The 27,365-nt window shown below is 36.7% G+C and overlaps 1 protein-coding gene across 1 annotated transcript in view; it reads left to right on the top strand.

Moving 5' to 3' along the window:
- TASP1 (taspase 1) overlaps nt 1-27,057 on the top strand; it is an 89,200-nt gene extending 62,143 nt beyond the window's left edge. The window contains exons 12-14 of the mRNA XM_075707280.1: nt 8,469-8,579; nt 13,393-13,466; nt 25,654-27,057. Of these exons, the coding sequence (XP_075563395.1) occupies nt 8,469-8,579; nt 13,393-13,466; nt 25,654-25,746 (278 nt within the window). The 3' untranslated portion in view covers nt 25,747-27,057. The remainder of the gene's footprint in view (nt 1-8,468; nt 8,580-13,392; nt 13,467-25,653) is intronic.
- The last annotated feature ends 308 nt before the right edge of the window (nt 27,058-27,365 follow it).

Here is a 27,365-nt window from a genome sequence, read left to right as displayed (position 1 = left end):
GAGACTGTGTTGCCAAAGTTCATTTCTATAGTATTTTAATTAGAACTGAAAGAGGGACACATGCATACCTTTCTGGGACCCAGGAACCATTCTCCTTGGTCTTGGCAAGAAATGGGTTGCAATTTCTTTATTTCTGTTTATAATGTTGAATCCATATTAAACTGCTTCTGACAACATTACATTGGACTATTTGAGGGGAAGTGACCTTCTCATTGGAAGGCTGCACTTGATAATTTAGTTGCGAAATCAGACTAAAACCAACAAAACAGGGGAAAGTGAAAAGAATGAGAGACAGTTAATGCTTTTCATAATATGAAAATTTGAAGAGAAGTGTTTTATAATTCCTTTTTAAAATTTCATGTTTTAATTAGTGATGGGTCATACCTGTATTTCCAGAAACTTATTACTGTAGGTTTTTGTTATCTGACAGTAGGGATGTGTATTACTTTCTCAGTGCTACTCTGGGGCAGTGTTGAAATGGAGAGAGGAAAAAAAAAAAAAAGAGGGGAAAAAATGCAAGATACAGCCACCTTTTTTGTGTAGGTGAAGTGCTCGAATTCTGTGTCTTGATTAGCAAATGTAAAATTTGGTTTGCCCTCAGCTGTCCTACAAATGAAGACTGATTGAAGGAGACCTGAGAATCCAGATACATCTTGCTGTTTACATGTGACATAGTACTAAGTTTGTAGCTAGTAGTGTAATTTTGGGGGATCTTGGTAGTTCCGAAGATGGAATGCAAAGTTACGTCTTGCTAATATAATGCAACAAGTGAAAAAATGCATTACACTTAAAACATTAGGTTTATATTAGATAGTTTTTTTTTCCTCTGATTTTTTTCATAGATGTTGATGTGCTAGTTGATAGCTCAGGATTTATGGTACGATGCAGGATTTCTTACCGGCATGAAACAATAGGATAAAACAGGCTAATAGCCTACTTGCTGATGGCATGGATTCTTCCCTTGCTACTCTTTCTAAAAGCTCTGTTTTGTGGTCATGTCAAACTTTCACCAGAATTATAATGGACCAAGGCCAAAAAAAAAAAAAAAAGCCTTAACAAAGCAGAGCTAGAATGTTTTGTCAGAAGTCAGAATGTGCATATACTTGTATTGGAGGGATGAACAGCTGATTTTGGCAGTTGCCATGGGATTGGTGCTTCCTGTTTACAGAACTCTCCCAAGTCTCCACAGAGCCCTGGGAATCCTTCCAGCTAGGGAATGCCTGGCTTAAACAGTGAGTGCTGTTTAAACAGCAGGTGATGGGCAAACTAATGGCAGATGTGCTTCTCTCATCCTTTCTCAGAGCCAGCTTACTATGGATAATGCACAAATGATGGTTGCATTGGAGGTGAGAGAAGTTTTTAGAGATTTTTTTTTTTTTTTTTTTTTTTTTTAGTAAATCAAATGGGCTTGATATCTTTAGTTGAAGAGCGCTAAAGGCTTGGTACGCAGTCGAAGAATGGTGTTGTGTAAACACAAATACCTTCCAAACAGAAGAACAGAGGATTTTGTTACTCATCATTCCTTTCAAATGTGGCCAAGTTTGTGGAATGTAGACTTAGAGTAAATGTTTGTGTCATCTCACTGGCGGGAAATCTGGGCTTTTAACAATGGCAACGTTACGAATTATACTTTAAAGCTTCTTACAAAGTATTAGAAAATAATGAGCTGAAAGACATAGTTGGAATCTGATATTTGTTCTTTCCTTAGCGGAAATGTGTTTGTCTATTCTTGTATTTTTAAGTTGTGCGTCAGTTCACAAATGAGCAATGTCTGCAGAAAGGTAATAGAAGAAGGATAATGCTGACACTTTCTCGTTTGGAAATTTTGTGCCAAATACCTCTCTTGGGAGCAGAAGTTTGGGCAGATAGGAATCACGGAATATGAATTTCTCAGTTATGAGTTATGCTTGTTGGGGGGGAAAAAAGCCTCATACTTAAACAGTTACAAGACTGCCAGTGACTGTCGTTGCACAGTGTTATTGTTACTTTATGTTTTGGCCCTGCATCACTCTAAGCTTTGTAGTATTCTTTGTCGTTTTATAGTGGAGGAAGCGTGCTATGGAAGCATTATTATGTCTTCTCCATGAAACGGAGGAAAAGATTTGAGGAGAAAATGAAGTGATCCTGTAGTTTCATATAGCCTATTTTATCCACTGCAAGTTTATGATTTCACGAGTTTGTATTTGATGGTAGACAGAATGGAATGGCCTATTTGTTACCTGTACAATAAAACCAGCTGGAAAACTAACAGGACGTGGTGCTTTTACACAAGGGTTTGCCTAGGTCCTGACTGTGCTTCTCCTTATCAAAAGCACTGGGATTTTATTGGACAGCGGTATCCTCAGTTATTTAATTTCTTAAAATCTGACCGGTAAAGTTTGAAAGTACAGGTGCTTTTCCTTGCAGCTTCTTTAAAAATTCTAAACAGATGTTTTAAATTACTTATCATAAAATATAAAGATCTCTGGTGTCAGACAGCTTGCGCTTAAACATTTAACAAATAATGGTGCATGAAATTAAAACCAGGCTTCATTTAGTGCTTATATATTCCTCTAATGTTTATTTAAATTGTTAGCTTGAAGTTTAGTGCGATACATAGCAGAAGCAGAGTGGCAAACAGCTTCACTTTAAACATGTTCTGTACACACGCTGACAAAGTCCAATGGCATAGGTGAGCTATGGATTATTGACCTGAAGAAGTCTGAATTTCACTCACATTATAACATGAGAAGGTTTAGAACTGTTTAGCTGCACTCTGTTAAAACTGGGGAATGGTGAAGCACTTAATTGGTTACACCATGCCCCAGTCAGTGTTTAGACCAAAGTTCTGAAGACTTTGAAAGCTAATGTAAACAATGAAGCTGGTAATAGTTTCTCTGCTGTGGAAGAGTATGAATGTAAAACATCTGATGAACAGCTGGGTAGTCCTTCTGCTCGGTAAGTGTAAATAAAACACTTCTTTTACAGTTTAGTATCAAACCTGTGCTGGAATGGATCTGTCCGGATCATTGGGAAATGAACGACTCTTAATGATTGCATGCTCTGGAGGAAGCAATCTTCATCATGGGAGCAGTTTAATTTACAAGAGACATAGAAGTAAAAATGTTCTTCGCTTGTAGCTGTAGTTGCTCCAGAGCAAGGGTGAAATGTTGAGGCCGTTATTTGCCATAACCCTTGTGAAATCTGTATGCTCTATCCCTGGTCTGAGGCTGAACCCAGGTCTTGATGTTCAGTTGCGGTTGCTCTTGCAAAACTTGATGAGAACTGTGAATGTGGAGCTGCTATGGATATATGTTTGCTTGTTTTTAAGAGGCTGTTACTACAGATTAATAATGTACAAAATAAATAAAAACTTGATAATGCTTTCTATATGTCAATTAGCAATAACAGAATAATTGAGCTTTGAAGGAGGGAAATGTGTATTGTAAAATATGATTTTGTGACTGGGGGGAGGTGAGGATTAAACCAAAACTATTGAAAGATGGTTTTTGTTTGGTTTTTTCCTACCCCTTCTCTCTGGTGGGGCCAGTCAGTGCTAACATCAGTTAATGCTGTAGCTGAAGTTTTGCTTTGGATTTTTCATGCCAAATTCTTCAGTGTTATGCCAGTGTAACTGGGAAGGAACGATGAGTTTCATGAGACATAAAATGCTATTAAAAGCCCCAGGTTTTTGTAGTTTTGTCATTAACAAGCTATTAGATCAAAGATTTGTCTAGGAATTCTGTTTTATTGCAGTCAAAAAATTATTTTTGGCTAGTCGGCATATTTTGTTTTATTTTTACTGAATTTTTAGTTGTACAGCAAGACGTATCATTCTTAAGAGCAAAAATCATGTCGGGGTGTGGGAGCCAGATTACTTTTTCCTTCTAATGAGCAACCATTACGACTTTAATATACATGGCCATATTTCAGTTGCACCTTTACTGTTCCTGTTTAAATACTAATTAAATATAATGTATATGAAAAAATGCCATTACCTATATTGTTATTTTTTACAGGAGTCTGCACTATTATTTCTTTTTCTCAATGGCTTGGCTGTAGCAAAATGATTTTTTAGAACTGAATTAATGAAATATGTTCCTGACCTTCAAATTCACAGTGTTTTGAGAACACTCAGATTCATTCCTGTGTACAGTGCATGGATTCTGTTTAGAAATAAAGTATAATACTACTTTTGTACCATTATTTTTACAGATTTAATAATGGATGCATAGCATTCAGCTGTCTAGAATCTTGCTTAACATAGACCTACTCATTTGCACTGTATTGCTGTGTTAGAATACACTCTTTAGCATAACTGTAATCCTCAATAATAAGTCTGCATATCCAGAAATATCTTTGTTTAAAAAAATATTAATATATTTGAATCCCTCTTCTAACTTTTTAAAATTGCTTTAATTGGAAAATGAAATACGTTCTCTGTTTTAAAGAATGTGCTGTTCAGTGTGTATTTAATTTGGCTTAGAGTCTTGATTTTTAAGAGAGGAGAAACCAGTCTGTCTGAATTTACTGTAGTGTAGAATACTGTAATGTTAGTACTGTAGGCAACTTTTTTTTACTGCCACTATTTAGAAATTGATTCCCCACAACTTAGTGCAGTGAGTTAGAGACACATTCCATATTGTTGCTGATTTTGCACGGAGACAGCTTAGCTGAAACTGCTGGTGAAAGCAATTGGAATGGATGAGGGAGTAGTCACACAATTTGCTTTGGATGGCTCCGTGGATGGCAACCTCCAGCAGAAGTGGGGAAACAGATGGCCCGTGGAAGTGGTGCGGGTGAGAAGGTCATGAACTATTGCAGGGGTTTTGCAAGTAACTGTGTTTTCATTTGCTGCTCGTGTCTAGAGGCGGGAAGAAGGGATATGTTCTTGTTTCAGACCTTTTTATCTCCTTTCCAGAATAATGCTCAGTCTGCAGCTGATGGTAAAATGGTGTAGAAGATTAAAATTTGGCTGTGGATTATGCTTTTTTAAAAAACAAACAAACAAAACCCCCCCAAACCCCCCAAATCTTCAATAGCTCAGCTGAAAATACTAAATCTCAGTAATTTCTTGAGTTGCAACTGTATTTTGGCTCAATCTTTGTTGCTACAGCTCCAAAGCATGGCTGGCTGCAACAAGAAAGCCATCACAATGCCATTGTTTTCATCATTGTGTTGTAGTATATTGGTCAAGGTGCTGCAAATGAGGACAGCCTGTAGGTTCTGGGTTTTGATGGTGTGCACCACTGGGCAAGTAACGCTGTGTTTCCATCTGTAGGAGAGAGAGAATGCATCCTGTCGTCTTTGCTTTGTTTGCATAACAAACTTTTAAGACATTCCCTGGCTTAATACTCCATTCAGATTACCCACTGCAAGTTCTCTAAGCCATTTTACTCATCTCTGTATCACCCCAGTGCTACAGTTGTGGTTGATTCTTACAAAGTTAGTGCAGTAAGACCTGGTCTTGTTTGGTATAACCAACATTTGTCCTTACTCCAAGGGCCCAACTTGTGTTCTTCTTAAAGAAGCCAGCTTCTTGCTTATCTGGTGTGTTTTATGAGTGCTGAAGTTAAAACTATACTTTATCATGCTTTTATCATGCGCAGTGCTATTAAATTAATCCTCTTCTGGAGTTTTCTAGTTGAAATAACAGTAGACTGGCAATGTGCTTCAGGAAAGGTTGAATTAATACAGTCAATTTTCTAGCTTTTGAGTGTTTAGCATGCACTTCAAAGCCTTTGAATTTTGTGGACTGGTAATAAAGCTTCCATGTTGCATAATCATTGAAGGAAGTAACTTGGTTCAGAAAACAATTGTGTACATATTTAGGGCAATACGATGGACAGCATGTTTAAAGTAAGTAAATAAATAAATGCTATTTATGCTGGCAGAACTGGGATTCTCATGAGCATAGCTGTACATGATAGGTAGAACATCTTTTTGGATTAAATTGTAAGCTTAAGAGTTTGTCTTACGTGCTTGAAGCCCAAGTTTTAAATTATTTTCTTAGAGCCCTTTTTAAAAAAAGTCTCACAAAACACATACTTTGACTGATTACTTTTCTCATTCTGTAGTCCACTGAAGAAGATAAATGTTTTGTTCCTGCAAAGAAATCCCTGTAAAAATGAAAGGATTCTGACGAAAATGTAGCATTACGTGTTTTGCTGCAGACAGACTCTTTACATGGAAAGAAATATACTGCCAAGTCTTCTCTTAAAGTTTAAAAAGAGAGAGCCTAACATGTGCAAGTTGTTCAGATTATTGAAAATTTGATCATTGATGATGGCACATAGTTGACAGCAATACTGGGAAAATGAAGAAATTTGTGACTGGTATATTTACAAGCTTTTCTTTCATTTACTCTTACCCGAGTGTGGAAGGAAGAAAAACACTAAAAAAAAGTAAGCGATTAACCCAATATAATAATTTCTAGAACCAGACGTTAGTGGCATCAAGTCTGTAATCAGTAGTTGCTGTCTGTTTTTATGCACATTTATACAGTCTTAGTGTTTTAATATGGCCTTAAATATTCTATCTGCTTTAAATAGCCAGTTTGCTGGCTGCGTTCCGCTGAAGTAGAACATTTTTAACCATTCTAATTAAAGAGATGATTAGTATTTTTCACTAGAACCTTGAAAGAACCAGGAGAAGCACTGCTTATGTAAACAAACAAACAAACAAAAACCAAACCAAAAAACCAAGCCAGTAAAACCCCAAAAGTTTTTCTGTCTCTTTGCAATGACTTCACCACAGCATGGCTTATAGCCTGAGCAATTTGTGCAATTGAGTATAAGATCAGGTCTGCAGACCAAGTTCAAGTTAAGACATTGTCTTTGAAGTACCTGAGTCTCTGAGATAAAGATTAAAGGATGCATGTTCCCTATGAAGAAAACCATTTTTTTTTTTTGTTCATTTGCTTGCAAAAATCATACCACATACTTAAACAGCATTTGGTTAATGCGGTAAAAGTATAAGAGAGAAACTTAACATCTTGGAAAGCATGGAGTAAAAGATTTTGATTTGGGTGGTAGAACTCTTTACAATTTTCGAAGCCTTGCATTTCTATTTTAACCAAACATATTTTCCTGTTTTGTTATCTATTATGTTACCATTGGCTGGATTCTTGGTTCACAGGGATCTGGTCGCAAGCCATGAGTAATACAGTAGGTGTAATTTGCACCTAGTAATAGTTCTTGTGCTAAGCAAATGGCACTTTAAAGAAAATATCTGTTTGTATTAGGTCAAATAAGATATTACTGTTTATTAAGCATGCTACATTTGTTATCCTCCTTGTGATATGGGCTTCTGTTGCTATGACCGCCTTGTATCACTTCCAAACATGGCTGCTTTTATGTTGCAAGAGAACATGGTAAAGCTTTTAGTCTTCCTTACAGCAAAGTTTGAAGTTGGTTCTTATTGGGTTTTTTTTGTAGTTGTTATTTGCATTAAAGGAGTAATTTTAATCATACGAATAGCTGTGGGCAAATTGAAGGAGGCTGATGAGTACATCTGCTCTAAAGCTCTTGTGGCCAGCAAATCCTTTTACAGTGTCTGTGCACTAGACATAATATGTTGATTTATTTAAAAGAAAATAATTGAAAAGAAATATATGAAATGCCTGTTGCAATTGTATGTTCAACTTTAAATCACAGTGTATTGCAAATGTGTGACTAGGGTCTATTTGGGCTTAAGTGCAAGGACTTGGTTAATTTTGTGGCTCAAGACATTTTAAATCCTATGTAAATCATACCATTGTTTCCACATTTAAAACTATAGGAATCTCATTTCAAATTACAAACCAGAAAAAGAATACTTCGGCTTGATTCCCTTCCAACCCAAACTATTCTATGATTCTATGATTCTGCTAACTTTAAAACTTTTCCAGCTTCTGATAGAAGATGTTTTATATCATATGTGTTAAATTAACAACAGAAAAGCCACTTTAAAAAGTAGGATGTGTTTTGGCTTTTCTGCTAATATTCATAAAACAGCAAGGAAGACAGTCTATAGCAGTTTGATGATGTCTCTGTACAAAGTGCTTTAAATTGGGAAAAATGAATAAACTGTAAAAGTGACCCAAATTTGCTTGATTTTTTTCATATGTGGCCATCCTTATATTAATTATAGTACAGAAAGAACTAAATATTGAGACATGATTTTTTTTCAACTTGACAGTCCATTTTTCATTGTTACATCTTCCTTGATCCAAGAACCAATGGTTTTGCACTCACAAATTCAATTTCCAATTTTTTTTTTTTTATTTATTCCATGGAGCTCTTTTTCCTTTTCTGATTACTAGTAGATTAGTAGATTGCTATTTAGAAAGTTACTTATTAGAAACACTAGAAAAAATAAAACGGGTTGACCTGACAGTGTTTTCAACACTTAGTGACAAGATTAAAGGGGGAAGGCAGGAAAGTGAAATAAAAAAAATACCCAAGAAAATATTCCTGTTGCCAATAATTCTCCCCATCAATTTTATGCAGGTTCACCTTTTCTAGCCAATGAAGAAGGTGTACTCGGAGGTGTGATAGTTCTTCGGTCTTGCAGGTGTTCAGCAGAGCCTGAATCATCACAGGAAAAGCCAACTTTACTAGGTAAGAAATTCTTACTAATTTTTACTTGAGCTAGGAGCTAACTCAAAGCGAAAGATGAAATAGAAACTGTCTGTGCGTGTTTGCCCTTGTTCAAAGGCCACAGAGAAAACAAAAAGGAATTGAAATTGTTTGGGATTATAAAATTCTAGAAAGTGAAATAGTAGGATTAGCCTTGTTCTCTAAAACTGCGGAAAAGAGCGTTCCTTCTGACTTGTCGTTTCTGAGTGGAATTGTGATTCAGAGGGTTGTGTGGGATCCTTCAAAAACCATGGCATAGGAGTAACGGTTGCTTATGGTGAGACAGGGTATGCCTCTCATAGAAAGAATTGCATTTTTACCTAGGGATAATGCGTATGACTGTTTACTGCTTCTCAGTGGTTTATATGCTAAAAATGGTATCTAAAAAGTTCTTTGTTCCTCCTTTTTGCAGGATAGAAGGTGGAAATTTGGAGGATAGACATAAAATTTGGAAGGGAGGTTGGTTTATGTTTAGAAATTTTCTGTTATGCCCAGGAAAATCTGTTCAGATAAGTCGCAGTTACTATTTGCATATGCAGACAACAGGAGTACTTGCTATTTATATTGAGATCAGCAGAAGACTGTACTTTGCCTCCATCAGTAGCTGAGTGGTTTTAAAAGGCTCTGACCTTTACAGCCCTTCAGCCCTGTTTATGTCCTAGAAACAAGGTCCTCATCTGTCTTGCTGCTTTGCAATGGAACAAGTGTATTGTAGTAAACTGTCATGCGGTTTGTCATAAACAGCTAGAAAACTGAACGCTGTAGGCTACTAGCAGAGGTGGTGGAAATACAACCCAGAGACAGTAAAGCCCGTGTTCCTCTTTGAAGGCGGGGATTTGGGACTGGGGGCATATGAATTCCTTCAGCGTGACACTTGTACCAACTCCTTTCCTGTGGTGCTCCTCAGATGTGGGCATATGTGTCTGGTCATGCTATGTGCTTATATATTGGGTCACGTGGACCTGTCTAATGTATATTTATGTTATGCTACCGGAATTAAAGGTTTTTTCCTTCGTATAATCCTCTGCTTTATGGTTGTTTCCCCAAGTGTTTCATGAATCACTGTCAGTAGCGTTATGGGTTTGAAGTAGCTTTCATGTCTTTTAAGATCTGACATGACAAATTTGATCACCTAATTTAACTTTGTGTATTAAGGCAGGTGATAGCATCTTGCCTGGTAATTCTTGAACTGCATAATTACTTTTTAATCTATAGGCTATTGTTTAGAAAGACACCTCACCTTTGTTTTAATTCATTACTGCTTTTGTCCCGCTAAATCCTAACATTGTGTCACCAGAGTTTGCCTGCTTGCAGACAGCTTGGAGTAGCAGGCAGAGCATGTGCTAAAGGTGAGCCAGCAGATATATTCTTAATGATGGGTTAACCCACACAAACTTCAGTATTTATTGCTGTCTATTCAGTGACTTCCAGGATGGCAGGGTCAAGTTACTACAGTTGCACAGGATGAGGTGTATGTTACCTTTCAGTTTTGTTCTTGTTCTCGTATTACACCTTGCTGGTTTGCATTACAAGAATCTTTAGGTATTGTGTACTACTTTGTGTTGGTCGGCTTGAGTCTGATTGTATCCCCCGCTCCAGTCATCCACTCTAATAAGTAATTTTGCTCAATACAGTTAATAACATTCATGTTTCTCTACCCAACAGCTGAAGTTTACGTGTGTTTTATGCTTTTGGTCAAAATCTGATCTTATCCAGAAGACAAAGAACCAGACATTTGGGAGGTGAATCCTTGCAATTCCAATGATGGTTTTGGAAGGCTTGGATGGGAAAAGGTTTTAGAAATAGCTTTTGTATGTTATTTTGGAGGGAGTTATTACTTGAATAGCTTGTCTTTTTGAAGAATTAGACTATCAAATAGACTTTGACAATCATCTTACTCTTGCCTTTCAACTATTTGAAAGCCAAGACTGTCTAATCCTGACTCCAGAATCAGGGCATGGGTTGCTAAACATGCAGAGAATGTTGCAAGTTTGATTTACAGTTTTCAGATTTAAGAATGGAATAATTGTGACATGATTGATTTAGTGGAAAAGCATCCTACAACGTAAATTCTGTTCCTAAAAAGGAGTTAAGAAAATGAAAATACAAGTTTGATTAAATAAGAACAAACAAGATCAACTTAACCTTCAGTTTCTTATGTTTGGAAGTGAGAGAAATATTTCTATTCATTTAATGCTTGTCATTCATGTAAGAAAGCATGTACCTATTAAGGAAGATTTTGTATTTTTTAATCAAAAATTAATAAAGAAAATCTCCATATATCGTACATCAGAAGTAAAGACTATATGTCCATTGATTTTTGGTTTTCTTTCCACTCAAATAAGATTCAGGTAGCATGGCTTATTCTAAAGGTATTTTTTTTTTCTGTACCACAGAAATTTCCTGCCTTATAGTGTATGCTGAATTAATGTATAATTAAACATATGTAGTATTTGGGTTGTTTGGATTGAAGATAAGTTGTGTAATACTGACGAACTCAGTGTATAGAATAATGGAATCTCATGTCTTTATTGCAGGGATGATCCTTTTTTGATCCTTTTTGTTTGTTTTAACTATTGAAACAAATTGCAAGAAAGTGATTTATTAAATGGTTGAAAATATGTGAAATGTTTTCAGATAACTATGTAACTTAGGTTTTTCATTGTAATTCCAGTACTTGTAATAGCTAGCAATAGCCATGTGTTATGCTAGTATGTGCTACCTTTGGTAGACAACGTAGAAGAAAAAAATTATTAAAAACTTAAAAAAAAAAAAAAAAAAGCCTAGAGTTATCAAAGGCAAAGAAATAATATTTTGAGGGTATTTGGCCTGAACTATTGCCCAACTTCTCCAAATTGAAAGGCAAGATTAAATTGGTCTCCAAAAAATAATTTCACTTACAGTTGAACCTTTAGGGTGTTAGGGAGGGGTTGGCCTCATCGAATGCAGTTACGTTGCACTGATTATGTTTCACCGTCTGAAAGCTTTTGACTAACCTTTGGCAATATCAGTCATGAATCTATTACCGGGGAGCAAAGTGCATACCTAAATGAAGTTCATTTTTCTTTTATGATGATATCTACATATCTGTCAGAATCTTCAAGTCTTGCTGGGATTGTCTAAACTTTGATCTTCTACTCTGGGTTAATTGCTATGCAAGGATAAATGGTTCAAAGGATAAGCATACTCAGCATGCTGTGACCTTTGTCAACCATGTTAAAGGAACATGAGGAGTAGGAATGAGTAAGTTTTAAAACCATCTAATGAAGCCTTTTGCAGTATGTGAAAGTCTCTAATGAAATATCTGGAAATAGCTTTTCACGGCATCTTGTGTAATTCATGTAAGACTCCTTCTGTAATCCAAAGGAAAAATTTATAGTTCAGGGCAATTTTTTAAACCTTTTACAGTATTCTGTGAAACACCCTGAATTCTGGTCAGCTACTCTTTCTTTCTTTTCCCCCCTTCCAAATTATGTACTTAATGAACACAAAGACAAATGGCTGTGACATAGAGCAGGAAGAATACAGCATGGTAATTTATAAAGCTCCACTGGATGGGAGCTAAATGTATGAATAATGTGCTCTTTGTCTGAATTTTGAGTTGCAGCTGAGTAGGGGTGTGTGTGTATATATAAAGATACCTGTGTGTGTATCAGGGAATTAAAGATCACTATAATGGGCTGTTTGGACAGTTGATAAATCGGACCGCTTTCAGACTTCAGAACAACACCTTACTGCATTAGCATGCATTAACAATACACGTCAGCAGTGGTTAGTTTTCTTAATCATTATCACTACACACACAACAGTTGGCCTTTAACATTTACATCCTAAATTAGCTGTGCGTATGCAGTACCAGAGAGCTGATGCTTTATAGCCAGTGCTAGAAGTCAAGGTGATCAGACCTGAGAGTGCTTTGATGGGGAAGCCAAAATCAAAATGGGCTCATTTCTTCTCCATCTTTCTTTCTCCATCCTTTCTTTTCCCAAAGAAAGGGGATGATTGCATATGCTCTCCATGTAATTCAGCGTACTTTTGGGACCAGGTCTTGCTCTAATTTTGCCAGGCATCTTCCTTATTGTGCGCTGTTATTCTGCTTCCATCGGACATCTCTCCTGCTTCTGCAGGATTATTTTGCTTTCACCAGATGTCTTTCCTGCCTGCTTTATATCTTCAGTTCTCATCTCGCAGACTTTACTACTTCTGCATGTTTTCCTGTATCCTACTTGTGCAGCTAAACAACAAATCTCCATTTACCTATTGGTAGTTACATATTATGTATACATCTATGCTCTGTTCTGTGAAAAAATGCTTGTTAGTGGTTAAGCTGTTGATAGTGCTACAGTTCTACAGAATCCTTGTATGCCATCTGGGTTTATGCTATTGTAGTGTGCTTATGTCTGGGTTCAAGACAAATGCAAATTATATCTGCTTCTACTTTATGGGTGGAACAGGCCTCTGCTTTAAAAGTTGGTCGTATCTTTTAACTGTAGTTGCAGTTGATGTATTTCTCATCTTGGAGGCTCCATATCATTGAAGTAATGTTCTCATTCTGGGTATTAGTTCTGCAGTGTGTGACTGCAAATAGTGCAGGAAAATCTTGTTTGTTTGATAGCTGTTTCCTTTGAGATTGAATTATTCTGGTAAGTAGTTTTTGTTCTTTAAGTTTGCTTGTTGTCCTTTCCCAAACTATATTTTAAGTTATATTCATTTCTCAAGATTCCAGTCTTGTTAAACTACATCTTAAATTTTAAACCAATGCATTTTTTGTGACTTCTTGCATTTTCCTTTATAGTGGAATTTCTGTGGAGCCATACAACAGAGAGCATGTGTGTAGGATATATGTCTGCACAGGATGGCAAAGCTAAGGTAAGCTATGAAGAATAGGTTGTTATACAGTAGAATGAGTGCAGAAGCTGAGGAGAATATGAAATAATGGTAACAAAATATACAAGTAATTTCTGCCTTACGAGAAGGGAAAAAATAATGGGTGCATAAGCAGTTAAATGTATCTATTGATTGGGCATTTCTAATCCCTTTTTTATTAATTGCAGCAGTTAACAAACCTACATGCAGCAGTTAATAAACCTATGCTAATGTATGTAAAAGGTGCCACAAACATATGTCCATTCCCTCTGCTGACATTAATTGTATTTGAATAACTTTATCCAGCTCGGTTCAGTTTTACTGGCTATTTAGGGTGGTACGGAATTTTTCTGTGGGTATGTCTTCCTTCAGATAAAGCAAGTTGCACCATCAAGGAAGAAGGGAGAGGATATAAAACAAACTTCAAGCTAGTTCCCAGAATAGCCTCTGTGATAAATAATTTGGATATTAACATCCATGTTTTCGGTTTCTTGGGGCCTGATAATAATTTTTTTTTTCTTATTCAATGAGAGAAATAGTATGTTAAAATTGAGTTTAGCAATGGAAACTGGAGAAATCCTTAACATCAAGATGAAGGAGTAGGGATTAACCAAGTGGATGAGTCACCTATTCTTAGGAATATAGCACTGAAGGGAGAAAAAGGCAGGTATTGCGATGTAGCAATGAGAGCATTTAGAAGAGGTGTTTGGACAATGAGAATGAACATGGGAGAAGCTGCAAGCAGAGGCAAAATTGTAATTTCTGTAGACATTTATACATGTACAGACATAAATATTCAAGACGGAGAGCAATCGGAACTAGTTAAAGGAAGTGATGAAAGTGTGAGAAAGAGCTAGAATAAGAAGGCTCTCTGATACAGATAAAATAATGGGGGAGGCGGGGGTGTTTACTGGAACACTTGCATGTATTAGAGGAGAAGATGACAGCCAACAAGTTCATAGCAGCAGATAAGAGCAAGAAAGACAGCCAGCATTTTGATGGAAGGATGACTGTTAAAGCCTGGAAAAGGAAAGAATTTGAGGGCCTGGATTTGTTGGCCCTTTCCAGAAATGGCTGCTTGTGTATCTGCTGAAGAAGAAAGTTTAGTCATCAGCAATGGAGGGGGAAAGGACTACAAAACCCAAATCTATCTTTCTCTCTCTTTTTTGTTTTTTTTTTCTCCTTTTCTTTTTCTTGTATTTCATTTGAGAGGTAAATACAAAGGAGGATGTGAGCAAGACAATAAAAGAACGTACAAAAGAAAATTGACATCAGATATTTTAAACAGCAAGAATGGTGTAACATGCTGCTTGAAGAATTGGGAATGGATGAGTTCATTCTCAAGGGGTAAAATTTATAGAAAAAAAGACAAGAATGCCCCAGAAGGAGGAGGAAGATAAAAAGCAGCTGGTGAAGGAAGTGCTGGTAGAGGTGTTAGTGAAGTACTCGCTTTCATGACTTATGTAGAGTTCTTTCTGGTTAATTATCCATGGAATAGAGTGTGGTTTTACTTGTTTTCTTAATATTTATTTCAGATTATTAGAAAAGAATCCAAACTCAAGCTAAAAGCTCAGACTGAACTGAGTGAAACTAAAGCAAGCTCAGCTGCAGATGTTCTAGTATTCGCTAATCAGTTTTAAAATCATTATCTTGTGTTTGCAGTGAAAGAAGGGGAATTATTAGAATGCATGATGTTAAATTATTCCAGTGTGCACACCTGCCTCTGGCTCACACTGCAAGGCTCAACATATTATTGTTTCTTCCTGGTAGTGTCTGTCTAATTAATAAATAAATGCTAAATATGAAATCTGTCTGGTAATGAGTACTAGCATGACAGTGCCATGCCCAGAGATGTTTTCCTACTCACAGTTGCAACATTTGACATCTGGTGTGCATTGTTTTCATACTGCTGGTAAATTCTCCAGCTGGTAATCTTGATTGCGCTGACAGACACAGCTGCTCTTCTTGGTTCACTTTTAAATTATGTTTTTGACCTTCATTGAAGAGTTAATCCCCCTCCCTTTCTTCCTGCTTTGAGTCTGTGGTCACAAATGCTTTCCAGAGAAAAACCACAAATGCTTTTGCTGCTGACTTCTATTGATCAAAAAAAGTCTTCTGTCATAAAAGCTGGAATTTTATTCTGCTACAACTAGGACTAAGTTATAGATGGAAAACTGGGCTTGAAATAGAACACAATGTATTGCAAGTAAAAAAAAAAAAAAATCCCTTTTCTTTAATAGACTAACTGTTTTGGTACAATTAATTTTGAGTGCTTGCCATGAAAGAATAATGGTATAAGAATTTATAAAAGTATAAAATATCACTTGTTTATGAGCACCATAGCAAAATGATCAGGCAGTGGCTTGTAAGGAAACATCTTGCTTTCCTGTTTTTCTAGGGTGGTAAAGAGCTTCAGTTTTTCTTTCTTTCATCAGTCTAGGACTCAAGTTTTATTCTTAAACCAAGGGGTTGTCACAGTGGCTGATTTTGGGCTGGTTCAATTTAATGAACATGAAAACGTATTTTATAGCACGACTTTTAGAAAGTGAGAAGCCTTTTAAGTGTCTACTGTTATGAATTAGACTAATATTAGAATCATAATTATATAAAGGGGTACATACTAAGGAAAAAAAGGATCCTGCTTTACAATCTTGGTGTGATTCTTTGTGCATTGGAGGTTAATGGATTTCATAATAGGACCTAGCAAATGGTGATTCTGAACCCCAGACAAAGATTGTGGAGGTATAGGAGGCCTTTCTTACAAGGCAAACACTTAGACACTTACAAGCTAGATACCAGCTCACCTGCAGACACTGCTATACTCGAGAGGTGGAAACCTACTCAACCAATTAACTATCAGCAACTCCTTAAAAGAAGAGTGGGACAGGAAAGCGGAATCGGAGACCTGAAGTGGTTTGTTCATCCTGACCTGCCGGTGCTTCTGGCTTTTCGCACTGTGAGCTCTCCAAGTACTGATTTGGATGTATCCTTGCAACAGGGGTTTCCTCCAGACTTAGAAAAGACTGGGTCCTGCAGCCGGCCGCTCACCTCCAAACTAGACTGCCTGAGTGCTAACTTTTGCCAGCCTAAATGTGTAAAATGGCTGAGCCTGCAGGAGCTGTGGAACAATTTTGCACTGTGACTAATAATTGTTTGATTTAAAGCATACTTTCTGGAAAGGTGTCCAGTCTTTTTTTTGGAAAACCAGTTGCCTGGAAAAGTCACCATTTCCTGTCGAACATTGGTTTAAAATGTTGAATGTTACTTTAAAAATACTGTGGAGGCTTGCCAGATGAACTAAGTTCACACCTTACTGCTGACACAGTAATCTCTGGTTGTGTGTCCTATTACTTGCCCTTAGCTCTCTTTCAGCACTGGAAAAGTATTTCAGCTCCTCCACCACTGATAGCACTGGCAATGCCATCTTCACTACCTGCATAGTGGATACCTCATTGACTTCCCTCTGATTCTTACGCCCTTGAACCCTTACATCACTGCCACAAGCAGCTGATCAAAGCGTATCCTTGCTGGTTCAACTGTACTCTTCCTTGCTTCCTGTCATCCCTCTTGACATGAGCAGTTTCATAATCACTTGGTGCCAATGTTTGTCACATATTGGATGTGGAAGGAAACAAAACTTTTCATCTGAACAGCTTTGACTCTTTTATATGCTTCTTGGAACTAACCTATACCACCTATTGCTACAACTTATCTGGGCTGGTGCCTGGGAGCCTCAGCTGTGATGAGCTTAAGGGAACAGATACATTCCGTTTTAGAAGTTGCCAGTCCCAGACTTCCTTCCTGAAGCCATACCGTGACAGACTGTTTCAGCATTAGGCCTGTTCTTTGGGAAGATGAATGGACTTCCCGAGATCTCCTGAAGCAAGTTCCTGCATTGCCGTCTATATGATGGTAGAATCATCACATAAGCTGACACTCAACTGTTTCTAGCCATTAGGCTGTTAGAATATTCTAGACTGCTGCAGAAGTTTCTGGCTGCAGCCGTGAGAATAGATAGACATTATTAGTCTGTGGACTTCCTCTGCACTTAGCCAGCTCCTTTTGTAGCAGTAATTGCTGCATCAGCAAAGGTTAAGACTTCTAGATTGAAGGACTGGGAGATTAAATATCTTCAAAAACTGAGGAGGTATGTTTTTTCTTTTTTGTTATTGTGATGTTGACTCACTAACTACTTGATATGAATTCAAGATCTTTGATAAGCAGTTAGCTCTTTTAGATTTCCTGCCCAAACTTTCTTCTCTTTCTGAGACACTAGTTTTCAGAATAATCTTCCAGATGGTTTTTTTTAATGGATCCATAATAGGTCCAACAGCTGATCATACCATCAGCTAAGAAGGTCATCCTGTTACCGGAGCTGTTACCTCTTTAAAGATACTCTGGCAGCTTTCAATTAATCAGTGCCAATTTTCCTGAACTGATTAGGTTACATTCTGAGAGCTTGAGCAATTGTGTTGTCACCATTGGGAAAATAGCTCTGTTGTGATGACTACAGCGTTGCTTCTTGGAGCTCTGTCCATACTGTTGCAGGCGATGTGCAATATTTGAGGTCTTAACAGTTGGGATAGCATTTGGTAGAGCAGTTTAAGTGTCACTTCGCATGAAGGGCTTTGAGACCTTCTGCCACGTAATTTGGGAGGGGGAGAAATAACTCCCTGAATTCACCCATAATGTGATTTTAGATGTAAATGGAGCACAGGAAGGAAAGGAGGTTAGTGGGTAGGTTACAAGTTAATTGACTCCTCTTAGTTACATAGTCTTCACATTTTCTTGTTCCTTGTCTGCTTGCCCAATGGAGGATGCTGCAAAGGGAAAGAATTTCTTGGATCTCAAATGACAGTGCAGCGTGTGCCTGCAATGTGAGTTCACATAGCAACTGCATCTCTTGAAGGTTCTGGCTATGGGTAGGCAGCCTTCCTTTGATTCAGTGTTGTGTATCTGTGCATAATCAAGCAGGAGCCCTTTTATCTCAGGCAGGGTCTGCAGAGTATTTGTTCACTCAAGTCCCAGGATATTCTGTGTGCGGAAAGTATAAGTGGGCAGGATGTGCCACAAGTTCTTTTTTCTTGGATCTCCCAAGTTTCTTATATTCTCTTAGTGATTTAGAGTAGTTGGTGGTGGATGATGTTTTTGCTTGAAAGTAGGTACTTCCTCACTGTGTTTTCAGTAGTGTTTGAAGTCCGAGTGCTTTCTTTCCAGTGAAAAATCCAATCTCAGTAACAACAATGTACACTTTTGGTCCTGTGTTATGTGTAGGTATTTGAAATAATTTATCACCTCAGTATGGTTCTTAGTACATATACATTAACTATATGATCTGTGTATAAATGTTGCTAACTTCTGCAATTATTGTAAACATTGCAATACTTTTGAGATACTCCTGTAGTTCAGCTTCACAGGTTTTAGGTTTTTGTAACAGCTAGATGACCTAGTCAATGAATTTCTAAAAATCTAGTTGTAATATTGAATGTAATCCAATTCAGTTGCCAAATTAAATCTCTCTTTGGCAGATACTCACTTCTTGTAACACGAATTAGTAAGCTTTATGTTATGGCAGATTTTAATATTGCAAAGCTACATATGCCATTCTTTCCATTTTCTAATGAACCAAATTCAAGTTGCTTTGCAAGATATGGGGTAACAGTAGCAGAGAGTGTTCCATATTGCTGTGTTTGAAAACATCCATCAGCAGCAACTGCTGTCTTCTCCAAATGTTGTGCTTGCAATCTGCAAACAGAAACTTTATCTTTGACAGTTAATTTCATTTTCCAGTATGAGGAAACATAGTGGACAGGGAGGCCATTTCCAGTTCACTTTCCCTGTTGAGATGTTAGGTGCCGTAATCAGATTTATTCACCTTTACTAACACTGTAAAATTTAGCAAAATTACTTCTCTCTCAGTTTGAAGTGATATATATGACAAACACTGATTGTAGTGATTATTGTTGGTTTTCTGATGATGGGCTTCTGTATTTTACTTTGTGAGTAAAAGGTCTGTGAAAGCCCTTTGTCAGGAGAAGGGCAGTTATCCAGTGCTCATTGGGTGAAGAAATATATCTTGGAAGAATCCTAATTCTAATTTAAAAATTAGTGGAAAAATTTACTGAGCCTGTTTAGTTAACAGATGTACTAAGTCAAATAATTCAGTCATTCATTTCAGACTACAGAGACAGTCTTTTAACTTCATGAGACAGGAAAAGTATATGTCACTGTTACACTTTTTTTTTTTTCTTTAATCTGCACTCTTGTCTGGAGACTGGGGAATCGGTCAGAAATTTTCACTTGAAAAGAACTCTGTGCATACAGTAGAGCATCCAGTTCTCTCCTAAAAAGAAGGTATTTATGTTTGTTGGAAATAACCTTCAGTGCTAAGATACCAGTTAAAATATTTGTCTCGTAGACCTTGATGGAAATTATGGGCCCTGAGATGGGAAGATAGGTTCAGTTTTTTGGGTTGAGTTCTTGCATAAAGCGAGTAGTTCTGGAACTCTCCTCATATTTGGCCGACATATTTTAGAATAGAGCAGAGAAGATGGGATTGTATATCCAGGTATGCAAAGATAAATGCAATAACCTGACTTAGCACCTGCAATTCAGAATGGTAAAATTCACATTTTAAGATATGGCAGTATTCTAGAATACCTCTACAAAAGCCTGGGATGCTGAGCTGAATAGATGACTGGTTGATACATGGCTTTAGACTGTCTAAATACATGTATGGATGATATAGAGAGATTAAAATGCTTTAATTGTCAACTTTCTTAAAATATTATTTTTTCTAATGCATTATATTAATGTTTTTAGATACATAAATGGTGTATAGTAATATACTTAACCCACAGAGTGAATCTGAGCTTGGAAAACTGTTAGCTTCCTAAGCAACCTGTATGTAGAATCAGTATTTTCAGTGCCTGAGAGCCAGAAGCACGCCATCAGGATGTCTGTCTTTCTGTCTTTTGCCCACAGGGACAATCATTCTGGAGCCTCTTTTTCTTTTTTTCTTTTTTTCTTTTTTCTTTTTTTCTTTTTTCTTTTTTCTTTTTTCTTTTTTCTTTTTTCTTTTTTCTTTTTTTCTTTTTTTCTTTTTTTCTTTTTTCTTTTTTTCTTTTTTCTTTTTTTCTTTTTTCTTTTTTCTTTTTTCTTTTTTTCTTTTTTCTTTTTTTCTTTTTTTCTTTTTTTCTTTTTTTCTTTTTTTCTTTTTTTCTTTTTTTCTTTTTTTCTTTTTTTCTTTTTTTCTTTTTTTCTTTTTTTCTTTTTTTCTTTTTTTCTTTTTTTCTTTTTTTCTTTTTTTCTTTTTTTCTTTTTTTCTTTTTTTCGGCTTCACCAAACAAGTTGCACATGGGATATTCTGATAGCAGCAGTTGCCAGTATTTTGTGGGGCATCTTCTCCTGTCGTATGGCAGGTGTACATTCAAACCATGTTGGAGGAGAGCTTCCCAGGAGGCAGAGCAGCAGAAGATGGCTATTGCTGCCAAAACGGGCTATTACTGCCTAGAATTGAGATTGAGAATAGGTGGCCAGATGGTTCTCGTGGTGGAAGCATGTACCCAGCTATAAAGCTGTTTGACCTCTGAGTGATTCTGACTTTCTAAAGAATATATGGGTTTGGTGGTACTTTTCTTTAAGGAGTAAGGTGGTAGAAAGCAATTTCATTAAGTATATGATGTCCTTGGTCTTTCATTGTATTTCATCTCAATAGGGTAATGAATGGAAAAAGTTTGGTTTATAAATTATCCTGTCCAAAGCACATACTCAGCATGTAATAAGCAAGCTAAACACATGAAGTACTCCCTAGATTTGCTTAAGAACTGAATGTGCTGCCATCTGGTAGTTGTACTCTGTCCTCTTGGCAGTGTTTGATTGACTTCAGTTTTCGCATGCAGGACTGTCTTTTGGCTTAAACTTTATATTCATTTTATATTGTATTTATGCTTTTAATGAAAAAAATATGAAGCTGTTGTGACAAACTGATACTTGTATGTGAATACAAGGAGTCGTCTAGCTTTTTAAAGACTAAAAAAAATCTTTTTGATATTAGTTGTTCTCAAGGTTGTTTCAGAATCTTTGTCTATGAGAGATGAAGTAAAGTAAGTCTTGGCACAACTTGTAGGGGTTTTTTTTTCTTTTTTTAAAGAGGTATACTAAAAATAGGTAACTTGTAAAGTAGATCAAATCTTCGTGACGAAAAGATGAAACCATATATTGTCCCTGTAGCAGTTAACACTTATTCCAGGGCAGAAAGACCTATTAGTTTTGGACTTGAAGTGTAGTAGAAAACTTTCCAGTGTGCATCAAAAGGGACTGAGAGATAATAAAGTTCCACGGGCAGTGTCTGCAGCACTGGGGTTGGAGGATTTGGTTGCTCCCTGGTTTTGGTTTGGTTAGGAGGAAAAGAGGGAAACGTTGTGTGTTTGAATGGCAGGTACCTGGGGCAAGAATTGGTGTCTGAAGGTTGGTTAGCTTGTCTGTGCTTTATGGAGGGTGGGAAGCAAAAATCCAGGTGTTTCGTCTAGCATTTACCTTTTTTCCTTTTGAACTGTGGGCATGAGGTTCCTCCTTTCAGTTGCAGACAAAGACCTGTGGTGACTAAGTGGTTTCCTAGCTGTCAGGACCTCTGCTCCTACTAGGCCCTCACCAACCTCACTTTGCTCTAGGAACGCAAATCAAATCAGAATATTCTCAAGGACAGTAAAATTTCTATTTATCGAGCTGAAGATATGGATAGCCCCATCATTCTTAATCTACCTTTCCTTGGCATATGGCTTCCTCAAAGAGAGGCTTCCATGAAGCTGAGTGGAGGATTAATTCAGGAAAAGTTTTTCTTTTCCTGTTTTTGTGCTCCCAGGCACAATTTCCCCCAGATGTGGGTTCATTCAACTTTTAAAGATGATGGACTAATCAAATTCAATTAAAAGCTTTCCAGTGTTGTTCTTTTTTGTTTGCTTTTTATTTTTCTGTTTTTAAAATCTAAACCTAATCCGCCGTACAATCTGGACTTAATGTAAAATATGATGTTGGGATATAAAAATGTAACAAACTGTACAAATAAGTTCTGTGGTTGCATTTAAAAATATTAAATGTTCTTTGATCTTTCTTTTTATTTACTAGAGTTTGTTCTTATGGCTAAGAACAAGGGAGATATAATTGTAAGAATTCACTTGGGAGTTTGTCTGAAGTTGTCTTGACATGGCAAAGTTATCCTTTCATATTACTCATTAGGTAACATATTTTAAACACTATCATCTTAGATCTGTCTCGCTTTTGTTCTACATAATGCAACCATTGGTGAAAGTAATAAGTAGTAGTTAGTGTAAAACAGCATCTGTATTTGCTCCGTCGTATAAAGGATGCAAATAAACAGGATGCAAGTAAAGGCTTTAAGAAAGATTTTGTTATATGTGGTTTGGGTGATTCTGTAAATGGAAACGTACAGATGCCAGTGTATAGTGGTTTGGGGTCTTTTGTATGGGAAAAGTGTTCTTCCTTTTATAGGAAATGAGTTTTTGTATAGGAAATATGTTTTGGACAGCTATTTAAGCATAGCTAATTGATAATGTATTGATAGATATTGGCTACCTGCTTATCCCCTCTTGTATATTTTTCTTTCCTTGCTCAAAAACTTAATAGGATAATATGCTTAACTAACTTTTTAAAATAACAGGAACTATAAATTTCATGTGGATTCAATGAAGCCTCACGTTTCGCTCCTGCAATTACGTAAGGGTGTATTAGGCATTTAACTTCGGGTTGCGGGATAAATCAAGCCTATGCAAAAGGTTAATTCATAATTTCAGTCAGAAAACTAATTTATACAAATCAGGTCTGTTGTAGTTATAATGAAAAAAATTGATAATAAGATTCATGATAATCATGATAGTGCTAATATTTCTTCTGTTTCAGTAACTAGCTTCCTCTCTTATGCCTCTTGGCAGCATCCTTGGGCCTCAGTCCTTTTTACTGGATTGCTACAACGATCTGCTAATACTTCTGACTGATCACTGTATAAGCAATCTCACTTATAAATAATGCCTGCCTTAGAGTGGACTGCTGGTTTGCTTCGATTGCAGTATCTCACTAAAGAGTCAGTGGCATTCTTCTACCGAGGAAATCTGCTACTGTGCCCGTTGAACATTGTTGCTTTTACGCTGTCATCCTATCCCACTTTGCATTTAGAAATTTTCACAGACGTGGAAAAATGTCTTGGGTCTGTCGGTCATAAAATAAAAAATTCCCTTCTTGCACTTGTTTTTCTTTCTTTGTCTTTTTTTTTTTTTTCTTTAAACTTACGAAATAACATGTCCAAAAATTGTCAGTTACATTTTGGGGGAAACTGTAACAGATTTGAAAAGAATCTTTTCTTCTTGAAGTGGTAAATCACAGTTGTAACCAAAATTGTTCTGAAAGTAGGAAGATGTTCGTATATCAAGCGGGAAGGCCAGAGATCAAAGTTTTAGCAGTAAAATGAAAACCTTTAAATGTTTTTAATTAAATCTCATTCTGTAATTTAAGTGCAAACAAGACCACCTAAGAGCAGACACCAGGATACCGTTATCAAGAAAGGAATTAAAAGAAGCTGCCTCTGAGATACAAAATGTCTCTTCGATGCAATGAATTGTGGTTACAGTCTAAAATCACTCTGTGCTCAATTGATGCAAGTGATTTATACCGAACTTTTAGATCTATACTTTTTGTCACAACCCATTGCCTCATTGCAAGTTATACATTTTGCAGCACTTAAATCTTTTAAATGGGATAATATATGTACAACAGCTTAAATATGTGGTTGGCTGCACTTGGAGGAAGCTGTAATTTCTAAATGCCAGCAACTTCTATGTTGTGAGCTTTGTATCATAGTAGGAATAATTTCTAGTTCCTAATTTAATAATTATTTAAGCATTATATTGTCTGAGCATTAATGAATCACTTGGTGAAACGTGTAACTCATGAGGGGAATGAAGGCCAGCACTCGTGCTTCGGTGGGAGGGGTGGCTGGAGCGTAGCTTGAGCTGGTGAGTCCCTGGCATTGCCACTTTCTGCCTCAAGCCTGTGCGAATGCTGCTATCAACCCTATTGCATTTTGGAGTTTCAACTAAGGCTCTTTTTTATGTTTTACCAGAGCCCTCTCAGCAGCTCCGGAAGTAGGAAACAGTAAAGTTTGTAGAAACATGCTTCTGACTCCTTTTGTTGTTCTGTTTGAATACTGCTTTAGCCACTTGGCCCTATATGAAAGCAATCAATGTATCCGTAAATGGCTCTTGCTGTAGCTCAAAATCAACAGTGGGGATGAAAACATAAGCAGTTTTCACAGTATAAAAATGTGTGCAGGGGGGAAAAAAAAGTCATTACTTTTAACAAGTCAAAGTATCTTTTCATAAGTCAATGCTTTTGCCCATCAGTAATAAAATGCACCTCAGAATATGAAGGATCTTTAACAGATTCTTAGTGTCACTGAGTTACAACTGAATTACAAGCTGAAGTTTTGTGTACGCAAACACACGTGCCCACTTTCTGGCTTTTACTTTCTGGCTGAAATATTACAGAGCCATCTCAAAGGCCTGCTTTTAAAACTTTTGCATGGAAAAGATACCTGTTGACAGAAACACAGTTGCTCTTTGGGTCCATTTATTTGACAGTTGGCAACAGATATTTTAGAGGAAGTCTTTGGGTTTCTTTAGGTGGACGAGTAGGTATTTTATGCAGAGAAATTTCTTCTTTGCATCCCGATCATTGCAGTTGCCGTATGTTCTGAAGTGTTAGTTTATCTCTGCCACATGTTTTTTGTGTCTAAGATTTCTGGAAGGTGTATTTCTGTATGCAATACTAAACCTTTTTGAATCTCCCTAAGAAATAGACTTACAAACCATGCAATACCACAGTTATTTTTCTTTTGTCTTCACGCTGGATATTCCTTTCTTCTACGTTCAGTGCACTGGGTCATCCAGTTTACCTTTTCTACACATCTGTCACGGTCCTTCTCTTCATGTGTTAAACATTAACGCAACCAAAATAAAAAAAGAATCCCAGTTGTTTGCAGCTTTTCCAGTTGCTTTGTAGTTTGCCCTCAGAATTCAGTGATGGAACAGCTTAATTGTTCAATACTTACAAGCTTGCTTTGTGTCCTCCATAATTTTGCCTCTCCTCGCTTGGTAATACTCTCTTGACTTTTCCACAGACTCACATTTCAAGACTTCCTCCTGGAGCCGTGGCAGGACAGTCCGTAGCAATAGAAGGAGGAGTTTGCCGGCTGGAGAGTCCAGAAAGCTGAACAGCTGATTCCTTACTTCATTGCAAAGAATGTGAATGATTTTTTTGTACAATAAGTTTTTTGTGTTTTAACAGATGTTGAAAATTCTACTCTTGTTTTATACCCCGTATTGCAACCATGTGCACCATAACTTGAGACAAGTGCTGCTGTAGTTTATGTTCTCACTCTGTGAATGGGGGTGTGTGCATGTTCATTTTTTTCCTAATAAAATAGGAACTCTTCCCAGTTATACAAAGATTATGTATGATTAATGATTGCGTTTTCATTGTTCTATGTTTGAAAAACAACCGGAAGTTTGTTTTGGTTTTTTTTAAATAATAATTTAAAGATATGGTCACAATTGTCATTCGTGTTCTAAATTTAAAAGTAACAGGCCTTTGAAGTGGCTATATAATTATGCAAAAATTATTATGGTTTCTAAGTTTCTCAGTGGTTTAAGGAAATCCAGAGGTGGTTTAAACATGGGTTGGTTTTTTCCTCCCCAATAAGGAGGACTTTTTTTTGTCAAAGAATGGTTTCAGTGAAACAAACTAGAGCAAAATTAAGGCTAGAATTGTTTTTAAATAGTCTTATAGGTCATATCTCTGTTCCCAAACGAAGATGTTAATAGCTTCAAGCTGTATGTATTACAAAAAGCTATATGAAGATAATGTATCGTAATGCAGTCTTTATGTATAATGGAATATTACAATGTAAATAAGAAAACAAAGTTTATGGAAAGATTCGATATTATTCTTCGCTTCTGTTTTAAATCTATTTTTAAGAGAGGTACAGAAATGAACATATTACTGGATGCGAAGTGCAATGTGTATTAAATGGATGTTGGGAGGTCATACTAGCTTTCTTACTGATAAAGCAACTTCCTAAAGTCCAGCCACAGCATGGGTATTTATATAACTGTGTGTAATATGTATGTACTGTGCATAAATTTACTGTAATTCTTTTTATACCTTCAACAAAACTGCATTATAAAACAATGTAATCCTTGTCTGCCTTGTGAAGTATTGGCAGCTGAAATGTCGTTTGTCACCGGTTCTGACACGTTAGCCAGATCACCTGAGTCCTAAAAGTGAGTTCTGACATACAGTCCTCCATTCAGTACCTTCACAGCACTGGCAGCAATAGAAGACTCTTGTAATTAATTCATTGTTCTGATAAGTATGCCAAAGAGAAACTAAAATAGTTCATCTTTTTCCCTGGTGGATATTTGATAATTCTGTTTTCAGAAATAGTGGATGAATAGATATTCAGACTGTATTTGCTTAATCGGGCATTGTACTTGCCTGTTTTGTAATGTTGTGCCTGCCTATAACAGACATACTTGACTGATTAAATGGTTACATTGATTGTAGTACCAATCTTTCATGGAAAAAAAAAATCTTAATAAATTTTTTTAATAGCCTGCGGTCATTTTCACTCTTATGTTACAGCGTACATTGAGATACTGTCATCTTTGTGTTTTTAATTGTGGCATCAATGTAGTCCTATAGTTGAAGATATTTCTATACAGTTCTGTAAGTAATATGAAACAGGGACTTTCCAGGTTGCAGAAACAAAAAAATTGGAATGCGTCTGTCTTGAAATAGTTTGTGCTGAGATACATGACTGGATCCTCAGTG

The sequence above is a fragment of the Pelecanus crispus genome, chromosome 3 (genome assembly GCF_030463565.1).
Source record: "Pelecanus crispus isolate bPelCri1 chromosome 3, bPelCri1.pri, whole genome shotgun sequence".
NCBI classification, from domain to species: Eukaryota; Metazoa; Chordata; class Aves; order Pelecaniformes; family Pelecanidae; genus Pelecanus; species Pelecanus crispus.
This window is presented reverse-complemented; position numbering and strand designations above follow the sequence as displayed.